Below are 16,273 nucleotides of genomic sequence, written 5' to 3' on the forward strand. Positions count from 1 at the left end.
GAATGCGTGTGTGTGTATGTGTGTGTGTGGTCCGGGTGCATCAGATTGAGTGATCCTGCCATTAGAGCGGGAGCAGCATGTGGAGAAAGAGGCTGTGTGTCATTTCCTGGAAAACCATCTCTCTTCTCCTGTTTACATCCATCCCTGCCTCCTTGTCTACCAGCATTGTGGCAGTAATAAAGATTGAGGTTTGAGTAGACACTGCAGCAGGTGATAATCACGAGGCAAATGTCAGGCATTTTTCATTCAAATACATCCGTTTGATACCACTTATCCCACTATTAAGAGTAATCAATCAGTAATCAATTCATGCCCTCAGGAGTGATGGAAGTGAAAGGAGTGAAAATAACTTTCAGGTTAATGTTTTCAAAGATAACACATTTATTTTGCACTACATAGTGCTCTTCTCCATTTCATTTGCAATCAAAGTTTCGTTTTAAAAATGGATCTTCTACAACCCAGACTTAAAAAATGTTGGAACAGTGTGTAAAATGAAAATAAAAACAGAATGCAGTCATTCACAAGCAAACTGTTTTTACTGACAGTTTTACCAAGTGTTCCTGAGTCCATGTAGTAAACCCCTTCACACGTTCATCTGTTCACACCTCGCTCCACCCTTTTTTGTGAATGACTGAGCCTTTCCAGGATGCTCCTTTCATACCAATCATGATACTTTCACCTGTTACCAATGAACCGTTTTTTGAGCAGAGACTGTCCAAAAGTTTGCACTGTCGTCCATATTTGTATGGGTCATGGCATCTCCCCCCTGGTGACCAACGTTTTACCCACCACGTAACATGTTGGAACACGTAAGTCAATCAGCCAATGCTGCACTGGCTAGACACCAAAGAAAATGGTGTGGAAATTCATGGCCCCTTGCAGATGTTTTTGGTGAATCCCCTGTCCTCATGTCCTTTTGTATAGTGACACTGTTGGGTTAAAATTCCTACAGCAAATGCATCAAAATCTAAGGGTATTATCTCTTTCATTTCTGGACAATCCATGTCATGGAGCACTACCTCTGGGCCAAAAGGGTAAAGACTAGTAGCCAGACTAGTATAAAGTTCCTGTTTTAAGGAAGGTCTTGAAACACACGTTAACATTGTGAATACAATATAACTTTACCATACTGGACATATTTTTTCCACTTGGTTCATTTTAGGCCAGAATGCCAGATCAAATCAAATCAAATCAAACTTTATTTATATAGCACTTTTCATACATGGTGCAACACAAAGTGCTTTACAAGAGTTAAAACAATATAAATAAAAACAGAACAACATAAAAAACCCAACCCTCCCACCCCCATGTGTACTAACACACACCCTCAACCACGTGCATACACACACACAGAAACAAACATACACACACACACACACACACACACACACACACACACACACACACACACACATTCTCACCACAGACAGTAGCAGGAGTAATGAGACATGCAAGGCACTGAGGAATGAGGAGAATGCCACCTTTGGGGCCGTCCACACCGAGAGGAGTCATCACGGGCTATGAGCACAGGGGTACCAGCACCCGGGCCCCACCGACCCTGACATACTGGTGAGTCCCCACACCAAGGTAGGGAGCCCCCCCACCAGCCGGGCCGATGGGGCCCGAGGACAGAACCCCCAGAGCAGACCAGACACAACTCTCAGTGTGGAGGACCCCCCAGAGGAAACACTGGAATTAAAACAAAAAATAAATGAATAAGTAAAAAAGTAAAATAAAATAAAATAAAATAAAATAAAATAAAATAAAATAAATAAATAAATAAATAAATAAAAATAAAAATAAAAATAAAAATAAACAATAAATTAAACAGTTAGAAGAAGAGGATTTCATAAGATAATAAGTAAAGTAGATAAAATAGGGTAAAATAATGCAAAATGTAGGACGTCAGAATAAAAGACATCAACATAAGATAAATGATAAAAACATAAGAAGAATTTGAAGTCAGTTAAAAGCCTGATTAAAAAGGTGTGTCTTTAACCTTTTTTTAAAAATGTCAACAGTCTCTGCAGTCCTGAGGCCCTCCGGCAGGCTGTTCCACAGGCGTGGGGCATAGTAGCTAAATGCTGCCTCACCATGTGTTTTTGTTCTGGCTTTTGGTATGGATAAAAGGCCGGTGTCGGAGGACCTCAGGGTCCGCGAGGGTTGATATGGTAAAAGCAGATCAGATAAATAAGAGGGCGCAAGCCCGTTAAGACATTTAAAAACTAGTAAAAGAACCTTAAAATCGATCCTGAAGCGGACAGGGAGCCAATGCAGCGACTGTAAAACTGGTGTAATGTGGGCCCGCCCTCTGGTCTTTGTCAGCACGCGTGCGGCTGAGTTTTGCAGCAATTGGAGGTATGAAATACTCTTTTTAGGAAGACCAGAGAGCAGGGCATTACAGTAATCTAAACGACAGGAAATAAAAGCATGCATTAGCACCTCTGTGCTGGCCTGAGAGAGAAACGGGCGGACTCTGGCTATGTTCTTAAGATGATAAAAGCCTATCTTTGTTATATTTTTGATATGTGGGATAAAAGTCAGCTCAGAGTCAAAAATCACGCCCAGGTTTTTTACAGATTGGGTTGGTTTAAAATCTTGTAGTTTTGGTAAAAGTTTCTCTCTCTGGCCTTCAGGACCTATAACTAAAACCTCTGTTTGGTCCTGGTTGAGCTGTAGGAAATTCCCTGCCATCCATGACTTGATATCTAAAATGCAGTTAAAAAGGGCATCAATTGGCCCTGTATCATCAGGAGACACGGCAATGTACAGCTGTGTGTCATCAGCATAGCTATGGAAACTGATGCCGTGTCTCCTAATGACGTCTCCAAGAGGAAGCATATAAAGATTAAAAAGAATTGGACCTAAAATTGAGCCTTGGGGAACCCCACACCTAATTTCATGGGTTCCTGAGGAACAAGTATCCATACTTACATAAAAACATCGGTCTGTGAGATAAGAGTGGAACCAGTTGAAAACAGTGCCAGAGAGGCCGACCAGGTGTGTGAGTCTATTTAATAAAATGTGATGGTCTACTGTATCAAAGGCAGCGCTTAGATCCAGTAGAACCAAGACTGTGAGTTTCTTGTTATCTAAGTTCCACCTGATGTCATTTAAAATCTTTAAAAGTGCTGTCTCGGTACTGTGGTTTATCCTAAAACCAGACTGATGTCTCTCTAAAATGTTGTTTCTGTTTAAAAAGTCAGTGACTTGGTTAAAAACCAGTTTTTCTAAAATTTTACTTAAAAAGGGTAAGTTGGATACAGGTCGGTAATTGTTAAAAACGTTGGGGTCTAAAGTGCTCTTCTTCAGAAGGGGCTTTACCACAGCTGTTTTAAAAGCGGTGGGGAAGACACCCGTCTGAAGAGAGCAATTCATAATGTTTAAAAACTGTTCCTCAAAGAATCCATAAAATGATTTTAAAAGTGAAGTGGGAATTGGATCTAAAAGGCAGGTTGTTGGGTTTACTTGGGAGAAAACTCGACCAAGTGTCCTCGCATCAACCAGGGCAAAACTCTCCAGTGTTTCCTCGGTCAAAGACAGCAGGTTAGGTGTATTAAAAGTTAAAACTTGTTGGGATAAAAGGCTGCATCTGATGTCCTTGATTTTAGTTCTGAAGTGGTCTGCAAAGTTCTCACAGAGAGCGTCTGATGGCTGAGATGAAATGCCTTGTTTAGATTTATAGTTTTGCTTTTATAAAGTTGAAAGCAGCAGAGTACCATAGTACGCAGTTTGAAATTGTGATGTTAAATATTCTTGATCTCAGCATTACTGGGAAACTAGTAGATCCATCATTGCAGTTCTGTATGAATAGGCCCGGCTGAAAGTCATATTACTCATTTATATTTGTGCAATACAGTGACACTTGGTGTTGTCCATTCATTACTTTAAGAGAGTGAAACGCTCAGCCATATTCATTAGAATGTGATATAAATCTGCTCTAAATCCATTCAATTAGAGGCTGTTTTCTAACCTTGGAAAGGATGCTTTGGCACCAGACTAGAAATATGAAGATGAGAAAATATAATTCACTGTCTCTGTTGTTGAATTCTAATGCACAAACTGGTTTGGATAAAAAAGCCAAAAAATATTCTCTTTTTTACTATTATATTCAAATGTTGGGTTTGAATTCTGCCTCCTGGGACAGATCTCCTTTATTCATGACCTAACTTTTTCTCAGTCTCTCTCCCTCTCCCTCTCTCTCTCTCTCTCTCTCTCTCTCTCCCTCTCTTTGCGTGTGTGTATGTGTGTATATGTGTGGGTGTGTGGCCATGTATTACTCATGTTGTGGGGACATAAATCTGTTTACACAGTCATACTGTGGGGACTGGGCTTCCTGATGGGAACAAAACACAAGTCGCCACGATGTAAATCATTAAATTTTAGGGTGAAGACTGGGCATAAGGTTAGGGTAAGGTTTAAGTTAAGGTTAGGGTCATGCAAGTAGTCTGTCTGGTTATGGTTAGGTTGTCTCCAGGAAATGAGACATAAGTCTATGTGTCCCCAGAAATGAAGGAAACATGACTCTGTTTGTGTGTGTGTGTGTGTGTGTGTGTGTGTGTGTGTGTGTGTGTGTGAACTCCATCCCAGTAGGCTATCTCATGCTATGACTTGATCTTTAACGAGTGTCAGCCACTCTCTTGCCGGGGGTCAAGTCATGTCCAATGCACTGGAATGTGTCTTTGGCAGGCAGCAGAGCCGAGTGGCTTTCCATAGAGCATAAGAGCAGGAAGAACTGACACTGCTGGTGTGAGATTAGACAGATATATGAGCCAATATTTGTGGGCCTTTGTTCAGGAGTGGGCTACAGTCTGTCAGTATATCAAACTTTGATAAATTGGAGCTAACACATGTCCCATGATATTTTCACACACAATACACTCATGTTGAGCCAGTGTTCTGAGGGGAACATGATGTGGTTGTATGATATAAAAAGACTCTGATAACAGGGTGTGTCACTGCATCGTATATATGGCCAGAGGTAGGCAGGAAGTCAGCAGAGCAGCTGCTTTCAGCAACTCAACCATCAAACAAGCAGAATTACAAATGTAAGCATCTTTGGGTTCCTCTGTTGCTCTTTTTGGATATTTACATATTTGAGTACATTATCTTGTTTGTTCTATAAAAATACATAAGAGCTCCCAATGAAAACACAGTAAGACATGATTTTCAAGCTAATCTTTAACAGTGGCTTCATCAGTTCAGCAGTCTCATTAATTTCAGCCTCAATTTGTCAACACATAGTATAAATTAAACAGCAATGGCCCAAATAATAGGAATGCAAAGAACACGTATTACATAAATGTGCATTAATACATGTTTTTGGCCTGTAAGGGGCAGCAGAACAAACTGAAATCACTGACATATTTTCATCTTATTACATGGATAGGGTGAACATCTTCACAGACAGCTTGAGAGCTCTGCAGAGAAGATGGGAACTGCAGAATTGTATGTTGTGTAAAATAAATGTAAAGGAAAACAGAATGCAATCATTTGCAAATGAACTATGTTTGTTGCTGTGTTCCTGAGCCCATGTAGTATCCTTGACACAATCATGTGTTCACAAAGTGGTGAACCTCGCTCCATCCTTGCTTGTGAACGACTGAGCCTTTCCTTTCATACCCAATCATGATACTATCACCTGTTAGCAATGAACCTGTTTACCTGTGGGATGCTGCAAACTTTGAAACATGTTGCTGCATCAGAAAAAAGGTTGAACCTTTGCGAGATTCATCGTTCAAGGTTCATCGTTTTTCTTTTTTTCACCCATCAAATTTTTTTCTTCCACATGTCCCCTTAGGGGCTCCATAAAATTCAGATAATATTTACAAAAATCAATAAAGATGATGAGGTAAAACATTAAATATATTGTCTCTGTACTATAAATTATTACTGTTTTGTATTTGTTTTCACACAGCGTTCCAACTTTTACAATTACAAATACATGCATTTATTTGTACAGCTTTAAACATACACTCCCTGGTTTTGTTATACGGATACCACTTTTCATTCAAAGTCAAACATGCCCGTAGGGGGAGGGCCCTAAGATACTAGAATAAATAGCTGTGGATGCTGGGTGGGCCTACAGAAAATGCCTTTGAACTGGGTCCAGAATTTTGTGCTATGCTTACATTTAATTTTATTGCAGTAGTTGTTTATGGGTGAGCAAATTTTAAGTGTTTTTTTTATTATGATTGGTAGTTCCATCTACACCAATGCAACATACTGCATCAGATCATCATGTGTTTGCAGCTTCATTGTCCTGTGAGAACCATGTATCTCTAAAAAGTCAACTTTCATTTTGAGAATTTTCTCAACCCATAACGGAACATGTACATTTCTTGAGCAAATGTCTTACATTCCACCACATAAATTTTATGTGAACCTTTGATCTAAGTACCATAGATGGAATAATTGTGAATAAAGGTAAAGCTATTTGCTGTCTTTTAAAAATGTAACTGGCTAACAGTAACATTACAGTAATGAATATGAAGTGAGCACTTAGCTTCACACTTACATAAGTGAGGGAGTTAAGGCACCACAAATCAAAAAAGCCAATCAGTTTTACAAAGTAATATTCAATTGCATGAAATATACTGAACTTCTTGAAGAACTACATTTAGTAAAAGTAAGAGATAGAAAAAGGTTTTCTGTCTTCACTGGCCAAGGTGCAGTCTGAACAAATGAGTTTTCAGTCTGCAATGGAAGATGTGTAGAGTCTGAAGGCCAGTCAGGCTGCTGCATTTTGAATGAGCTACAGAGGTCAGATGGCACATGCAGTAACACCAGCCAGGAGCGAGCTGCAGGCATGAGAGGACAAGAGCCTGGAGCACAACCTGCGCCGCCTCCTGGATTGAGGAAAAATACGTATCTTCCTCATACTGTGGAGCATGAATGTACAGGAGTGTGTTGTTGCAGTGATGCTTTCAGAGAAGGACAGCTGGGCATCCAGTGTCCAAACTCAGGTTCCTTGCAGTCGGAGCTGAAGACACCACAAAGCTGTCAGTGTTAATGGAGAGGGCATGGATGTGAGATGTCATTACTGGAAGGAAGAGCAGCTTGATCTTGATGAGACTGAGCTTCAGGTGGTGTGCAGACATCAAGCACTGTTTTGTTCACATTATCAGTGAATTAGGAGGAAATGTTGGGATTTGGCAAGAAGTCCTTACACCTGAAAGATGAAACAGGTACTTTGTCAACAATGCATGAGTTTAAAAAATCATTCATATGAGATTTCCTCATCTGTCATCCACATGTTTAAGGTTGGTTAGGCAACTAAAAGTACTTGGTCAAGAATGGGTAAATTGAATTGAAACACTGACTGCTGGATTTGCAAACTCCACTGCAGTAATATAATGTCAAGCCACTTCTACCTTCCTCTCTTAAGGCGTTTCAGGTGTGTTTTTCACCTTTCACCTTTCAGCTTTTACTCGCACTATAAGCATGTTAAGATGACCCAAAACTTATTCTTACACGTGTAGTGTAATTTGTGCTATTTTATTCTTTTACATCTGTGACTGCAGTCATTGTGTATTGGGCTCTGAACACTGACAGCGCAGGTTGTCTACACTCAATACTGTTGAATTATAGCAGGTTTATTAATGTTTGTGTGGTGCACAGCTCAGACCCTATACTGGGATAAAGTGGTGGTGGTGGTTAGGGGGGCAAAGAGTGTCCCAAAAATGGGACTGACCGTGGTGTGTTCCTTTAACACCTCATGTTGGATGGTCCCTGTGTCATTGACAGCCACCCTCTTCTGTCTGAAACCATGAGGAGGTCTCCGCAGGCCAGCAAACTGCAGCTGAAAATAGGTGTTTACCCTCTCTCTGAGGAAAGGACAAACACATTGCACCTCCAACACCCTGTGCGCGCGTGCACACACACACACACACACACACACACGCACACACACACACACACACTTTATTTCACACTTCATCATGAATGATCAATGAAACTTGTAAATCATTACAGCAGGGAGACGGTGAGAGTGGAAGTTGGAGGGGATAATATATTGGCCTGGTCATGAATGTCAATTGAGAGTGGCAAAGAGTTGTGTTTGCTATTTCTTAGCATGCATCTATTCAATATCATTTTAAGTGAAATAGTAGTTACATAGTTTATGATGTTCTTTGTACAGAAACTAATTTCAACCAAGGAGGGTAAACACCCAATGTCTCAAGCCCTTGTAGCCAGTGTTTTATATGTATGTCCCTGTTTGTGATGAAAATATGTAAATCAAGGTTTCTCTCATCCTCAGAGGGCTCAGTTATTGAATTTCATTGCAGCTGCATCTACTTCACATAATCATGGTTGTGCAGGGTGGTGAGAAGGAAAGACGTCAATAACTAATTTCTGGCTCTTACTTGTCCTGCTGTAATACAGAGGAAGCTGTTTTTTGCTGCTTTCAGCACTCCCTGGTGTTTTCCTGCATCCTTCTGTATCCCAGTCTTAATTAACAGGGCCAATTATATGTTTAATATGTCTAACATAAACTCTATTGACCACGAACAGATACAAGACAACTCCAGTGCTAGATCAGGTTTTATCTCATTTGGCTAAAATGCGTCAGGGAGGTAGGATTATTGTATCTTCAAATTTATCACCTTCACAGTACTTAAAAACAGTATTATATACCAGATGAACAAGGAGGTCACCAATAGTGATGCAGGCCTGAATATAAATTAGGTAAGCCATGAACTCTATTCATATAAGACCCCCAGTAATAGCTTATCACCATTATTAACAAAAAAGTATCTCTGTGTTGGCAGAAAAATATTCCCTGCATTGTTCCATGGAGCATCCAGTCCGAATTAAATGGATCAATTTTACACACACAGTAAAGGCCACTTTAATTAGTCTTGAGGAGTTCTACTCAGTCTGTGAACACAGTTGTATAATGTCTTCTGTGACTGTGGAGGAGCTTTGTTAAGCCTAAGAAAATAACCTAGCCTAAGAAATAACCCAGGCGGGGTGTGTTTTACAGAGAGATAGCATTGGTTACATAATGGGACATGTAGGATCCAGTTTTAGAGCTTGGCAAAAACTTGAGACTTAAAGTCAGGATATCTCAGCCTCTGCAGCTTTGATTTGGACCATTCTTCTTTAATCTGCCTCCTGTGAATTCCCCAACGTTGTGGAAGTTGAATGCTACATTGTTTTAATCTCCAATATTGTTCAGTCTTTGTTTGGTTGGTTTTGTCCTTTTCCTATGCAAGTACATATACTGAACAAAAATATAAACGCAACACTTTTGTTTTTGCTCCCATTTTTCATTAGCTGAATTCAAAGATCTAAAACATTTTCTATGTACACATTTCTCTCAAATATTGTTCACAAATCTGTCTAAATGAGCGGTTTGCTGATGACAACGTTGTGGATTGAGTGTCCCATGGTGGCGGTGGGGTTATGGTATGGACAGGTGTATGTCATGGACAGTGAACACAGGTGCATTTTATTGATGATATTTTGAATGTACAGAGATACTGTGACGAGATCCTGAGGCCCATTGTTGTGCCATTCATCCACGACCATCACCGCATGTTGCAGCATGATAATACACGGCCCCATGTTGCAAGGGTCTGTACACAATTCCTGGAAGCTGAAAACATCCCAGTTCTTGCATGGCCAGCATACTCCCCGGACATGTCACCCATTGAGCATGTTTGGGATGCTCTGGATTGGCACATACGACAGCGTGTTCCAGTTCCTGCCAGTATCCAGCAACTTCGCACAACCATTGAAGAGGAGTGGACCAACATTCCACAGGCCACAATCAACAACCTGATCAACTCTATGCGAAGGAGATGTGTTGCACTGCATGAGGCAAATGGTGGTCACACCAGATACTGACTGTTTTTCTGACCCCCCCCCCCAGAGTGGCCTTTTATTGTGGCCAGCCTAAGTCACACCTGTGCAATAATCATGCTGCCTAATCAGCATCTTGATATGCCACACCTGTGAGGTGGGGTGGATTATTTCGGCAAAGGAGAAGTGCTCACTAACACAGATTTAGACAGTTTTGTGAATAATATTTGAGAAAAATGTTTTTTTTTGTGTACATAGAAAATGTTTTAGATCTTTGAGTTCAGCTCATGAAAATGGGAGCAAAAACAAAAGTGTTGCGTTTATATTTTTGTTCAGTGTACATTGAGGGTAGTGTTTCAGCTGGTGTCAAATTCCTTGTATGTGCACACATACTTGGCCAATATAGCCAATTCTGAATTAGCCAACCAAAAATGGTGCAAACCTCTTTTTCAAAATTATCCTTACCTTAGAGCCTTATCAGTAGTGGAGCTCAATGATTCAGTATGCCAAAAAAGGAGCTAGTTTGTATGAAGTATCATCTAAATGTGCAAAAATGTTGATTCTTTTCCAAAAGGCCACGCTCAAAGGTTGGGCAAAAATCATGGCACAAGCATTTTTGTGAAGAACGATAAAAGAGAGCCTTAGTGAGAAATTTAAACTTACCTACTTTCTCACATCCACAGAATTGGCTACCAGTCACCGTGTGAAGGTTGCTGGCTCAATGGCTTTGGAAAGTTAAAAAATGGTCGGTGTCCTCCCACTTTGCCTAAAGCTAAGTAGGGAGAGAATTTCGGATGGTGTTTGACAATCTGACAAGCTCTTTGGTGCTTGCTACATGCTAATCTTTCAGGCATGCCTCCTTCAGAAGCTGAGAAAAGTTCATGCCCTACATCCCCATAGAGAAGCAACCAAAAAAAAAGGATCAAAGGTGAATTTTAGTGAAAGAAAGTTCAGCACAATAGCATCCACAAACTCTTGTTTTTTTATTTTTCCTACATAAATCATATTCATTCAACTCTGTTTTACTCCACTTCTTTCCCTTGTCACCACCCTCTGGGCAGAGTTGATAGTAGTAGAAATCTTGCTCCAAACCATTCATTTCAGTTGATTTTAGCCTCCACTGTACTGCACTACATTTTTCAAAACTATTTGGCATTAGACCACCGTCTACTTATACATGACCAAAAAAGATCGTATCTCATAATAAGACCCAGGTATAATAGATGAAATGAAAGAGCAACACTGATTATGACACACATGAGTATTGAGTCTTACAGTAGTGACCACTGAATGGTTTTTCTGTCTTGCGGTCTTTTGGTGAATAACGTTCATGACATTGTCTTCTCTTGTCTGTGATATTTTCCTTTGACGCACTATGTTGAGAAAAGCTAGGACTTCACCTATTGTCTGTCTGTCTAGAGGAACATAATCGGCTTCAGTGCAGCATTAGTGTTAATGTATGTGGATGTATTAGTGTGTGGCAACCAACAAACAACTGAACAAATTGGGAAAGTTGGGACGACCTTGGATTTCACACTCCTTGTTTGGTATTAAATCTGTGGCCTGAGGTTGTGACAATGAAAAAAATACTGTCTGAATCAGGGATTGGGATGCATGGCACGCATAGTGGTGCATACATAACCTCAGAGCGAAGACAGAGATACAGTATTCATTGAGCATATGCGTGTTTATCTCTGTGTGGTGTTGCTGTGATAGTTGTGGACCTTCACTTATTGTTGGCCTGGATTTTTCCATGATTTTGTTGACTTGATAATAAAATAAACCAGGTTCCAGTTCCAGGTATTTGGTTTTAATTGACCTCACTGTGCATTTTCAAATGAAGAGCCTTCTACCAAAGAAAAAGTCTGTATAAAAAGTGCTGACAGTGAGGTCTGTGGACAGTGTTTAGAAAAGAAATGTTTCTTAAGCAAGAGTTGCTTTACAACTAGACATACATGTGGTTTCCCTTTAGCACTAAACTTCCAAACAATCACTACCTTCTAATTATCATGAGGTAATGGTGAATACAGGATATGTTTCATCTTCTCCTTCCAGCCTCAGACTAACAGGCATGCAGACTGCTGCTTCAGTGGTAGCCCTGCATGGCCTCTTCTGATGTAGACAAATTATTTGACTTAAGATCAAAAACAAGCCAAACTTGAGTTGGTCTGTGTCCTGTACCAATGGTGGTGCAAAGTCCACCTGTAAATGGCCACACTGTCTTTTGGATGTTTTGGCAGTAACACATGTCCTGCAGTTTCTTAAAGGAAGGTACAGTATGTTATTCTACAATCAGAGCGCACATCTAATGTTTTTCCATTAAAAATAAACCACCAGGTTAAAGAGCCCACCCCGCAGGAGGGCCTCCAACAATACACCTAACAACGAGTCAAGGCAATTTATACTGATGCAGTGTTAACACCATGCATCATTATAGGCCTTGTGTGACTTTTTCTAAGACATTTGGATAAAACATGGATAATATTTATTTGTTGGTATCTGTCTACAGTTGCTCTACATGAGGAAGATGAGTTCTTTTTAATCAGGCTGGTCTGTTGCAGGTGGGTGACCAGATCCTGGAAGTGAACAGCCAGAGCTTTGTCACCATCTCCCATGATGAGGCAGTTCACATACTCAAAACAGGACGCCACCTGCTGATGAAGGTGAGGGATGTGGGTCGTCTGCCTCATGCACGTACAGTGGTGGATGAGACCAAATGGATCTGCAGTCAGGCCATAGCTGAGACCAATGCTACAGCTAACCCAAGTTCTGTCACCGACCCCAGTGTCAATGCTGGCATCCATGCTAGTGTCAGTTCCAGTACCTGCACTTCAAGGTGAGTGTATTATTGACTTAGAATGACTGTTTGCCTAACAAAATGAATGCTAGAAATGTCAGTGCTATTGGAGCAAAGACACTGCTATTATTGTAATTAATAACAGAGCTGTGCATCTTTGTTTACCCATATGGTTTACAGACCTGGTTCAAATACAGTTTTTTTTCCACAGGAAAAAAAATTGTTTCCACAAATTGTTAACTATTAAGGTAGTTGAGGAAAGCACCTTACAGTAATTTAACACACTTTAAGTAAAAATGTATACTTGCATTAAATTAGAGGTGTTCAGTTTATGAACAAACTTAACTTGAAATCCTCCAGCTGAGCTGAGTATACTTGATCATCAGTGTTACTGACAGAATCAGTAGCTTTGTGCATTGGCGTGTCCTTCACTGCCACAAGAATCTTAAAACTGAATTCTTGCTTCTCATCTGATAGATTAGTAAGAGGTTACAAAAACTATGCTTTAGGCTACACCAAAGCTCATATGTGCCTCGTAAAAAATGTGACACATCGGGGCAACGGCAAAGGTATCACCTGTAGTCCACAAGGACCGTGATTGGTCAGCTTGGGATGCATGTGCTGCGTGACATTGATAAAGTAAAGACAACATGAAGCAAACTGAAGAGAGTTTTCATCTCCCGTCATCTTCTGTTTTCAGTAACACTCATCACAAGTCAGTTGTAGATATAGAAGTTACCTGGATGTAACTCCAGTTCTATAAGTGCTTGTGTAGCCCACAGTCATGGCTGCACGTCACTAAGAAAAGGATGGAAATTAAGTTACTAAGGGGAATATACAGTAATTGAAGCACAATTTGTTCTGGTTGTGTAAAATATATCTTTATAGTGTTGTAAAGGTGCCATGAACAAGTGAAATGCAGCAGTGAACTATAATCTAAACCAACAGGATCTACTACAGGACTCCTGTTAAGTCCTTGCATTAAGTATAAACCAGGCAGTGGTTACTGAGATTTTTAACTTTCATCTTTGTTCTAAAGTGTGTTGGTATAGGAAACTCTGTCTGGTAAAATCATTCATTTTAATCAGACTAGTCTGAAGGTCTGCTAAAACATTTTAGGGTATATATTACCACTCCATGATTATTCGGGTTGCCATATCAATCAATCATTTGAAATCTGTGGCAGGGGAAAATGGTAACACCTGATTTTATATGTAAACGTGGAGAGAAAATCATCAAGCAATTTGTTCATTCAGATTATTTAAAACTAATTCACTAACAACAGAAACTTTGCCATATGGTAGAAAATCTCATCCATTGGTAGCTGCATTACTGAGAGTGGGTCTATTTGGGAGGTCCAGGACATGAAAACCTTTCCCTGCAGAGGAGGATTGTGTTTGACAGCTCCATTGTGTCTGACAGCAAAGCGATGTGTGGAGACTCCTCTCTCTCCGCCTCTCTCCCTCATCCATCTGGCTCTGGCCGTAATGGACCTGGCCCTGATTGAGAATTTGGGGGGTATAAATTTCTCTGCCTGCTGCTGCCTTGGAAATCATACAAGGTGGCTCTCAGATCCACACTTCATTAAAATCACAATGCCTTGGTCCCGCCTCAGGCTGGGCTAGCCTAGGCAGTGATGTTGTTGTTTTTTCAATGTTTACATGCACAAGAATTGATGAGGCATTCAGGCATTTATGTTGATGCTTTTATGTGTTACTCTCAATTCCACTTGTTTTAGGGTGAATATAACTGGAAATTATTTGTTTCTTAAATATGCAATGCATTGTTGTCTTCTTTGTTGCAGACCATCCTCAGCCAGAGCTACACCTGTCTTAGGGAAGGTAAGAATAGCAGCCATGCATTACTGGCCTCTGTTTTTTTTAACACTCTTTAAATTTCATGTACGGTACTGGCTTGACTGACAGATGCCGCGCTCAAGCATGCTGAAACTCTTTCTGACACCTGAGCAAAAGGTGCGACTAGAGTCTGACTCAAGTCATTTATCTGATGACACTGCACTTGATCTTGACTTTAACAGTAATACCTTGTGACTTTGGCTTTTTACGGGGATTGACCTGGTGTCCTCCCCAAAAGCAAAGAATGAAAACTGCAATGCAAACTCTTAATGTTTTGGTGACAAAAACTCGGCAGACAGCAGGTTTTGGTAGGTGTAATTATTGTTAATTCCATAATTTACTTGCCAAAAGACCAAAATGAAGCCAGCTGAAGATCATTGGTGAGAGTGGACAGGGTGTTTTTGACTCCGATGACTGTTCTTTGGTGAAATAATCCATCCGAAGTAGACATAGATACTATGTATTGTTGTACCTTTTGAGAGGAATAATTTCCTAAAACTTGTTTTAGGGTTCATTCAGCAACTAAAACTGATGAAATGATCTCATCATGATGGGATTTTGTATTATAAGGACTCAATGATTAGTAACTTATAGAGATGGACAGACCTAACAAAATTCCTAGAACATAAAGCATCCCTGGCTGCTCACCCTAACATTAAGCATTAGAACTAAATTCCTAACCTCAACCCTAATCCTATTCCTAAGGTAAACCTAATTATAACCTAACCCTTGAAACCAAATCAGAACCTTCAAACAGTCCTTTGAAGATCTGACTGGCCAAAATATCCTCCCTTTCTAAAAATGTTCTCATTCCCAAGGTCAAAAACTCAAATTGGTTCTCACAAAGATAACTGTACAAGAGCACACACATGCACATGCAGTCATGTTTCCATCATTTTTGGGGACATTACATACCAAATACTTGCCTAACCCTAAATCTAACTTTACCCCCAGCAGGAGTTCACTATTCAGGAACAAACGACACCATGATGGCCATGTTACTCGAGCTATGCCTTTGTTTTTTCTTTGTAATTATTCCGAGCATTGGAAATGGGACTGCTTCAGGTTCAGTGCTATTGAAGTTAGGACACCCAGGGGCATCTTTTACATTACCATACAGTAAATCCAGTATTTCATTTTCTCTGGTGGGGCACTCCACAAACTGTGTGAAGTTTGTCAGGGTGTTTGCAAGAGTCACGTGGTTAAAATTTCCACAGACTGCCATAAAGATACTAAGGTGTGACATGTTCCTTGACAGTAATACAGTATATCTGAAGTTGCACCATTTGTTGTTCATGAGAACATTAAATTCCCCTTCTTTCTGTCTCTCCAGGGCAGGCACTCACATAGCTAGATGAAAAACGAGGTCAAACACTAGGAATGCAACAGCTTGCAGAAACTTTGCCAAGTGCATTATGGTGGTTGTTACACTGCTACACTAACCTAGGCTTGTGATAAATCAAAGGCTCGCAAGCCTGCAACCTAGTGTCTCTCCTTACGTGTTGTATTAAATATGAAAATGTGACCGAACCATCCCTGGGTGAATGTAAGCTTTCCTATCTGAGGGTTGTGTATGCATGGTTAGCTTACTTCCACAGTTCCCACTTTCTGTGACCAGCTCACTTGGACCGGACAATCTCTCTCGACATCCCACAGGAGCCCCTCCATTCATGCAGTCAGCCAGCCTGCTTTTTGATGTGGATATTCAGTGAAAAGGTGTATATACACAGTTCATGGTGGTGGGTGAAACAAATTCTGTTTTCTCTGTCTCTTTTTGTAACCATAATGTCTTGCCCTCGACGTCCTTCTCATC

General features: G+C 40.4%; 1 protein-coding gene across 2 annotated transcripts in view; it reads left to right on the plus strand.

Annotated features, from left to right (window-relative positions):
* The window catches only part of whrnb (whirlin b), a 91,435-nt gene that overhangs the window by 43,087 nt on the left and 32,075 nt on the right, over positions 1 to 16,273 (plus strand). For both annotated transcript variants that reach the window (XM_076730969.1, XM_076730970.1), the window contains exons 4-5: positions 12,369 to 12,643; positions 14,409 to 14,445. In XM_076730969.1, the coding sequence (XP_076587084.1) occupies positions 12,369 to 12,643; positions 14,409 to 14,445 (312 nt within the window). The remainder of the gene's footprint in view (positions 1 to 12,368; positions 12,644 to 14,408; positions 14,446 to 16,273) is intronic.

This window comes from Chaetodon auriga, chromosome 5, assembly GCF_051107435.1.
Source record: "Chaetodon auriga isolate fChaAug3 chromosome 5, fChaAug3.hap1, whole genome shotgun sequence".
In the NCBI taxonomy this organism is placed as follows: Eukaryota; Metazoa; Chordata; class Actinopteri; order Chaetodontiformes; family Chaetodontidae; genus Chaetodon; species Chaetodon auriga.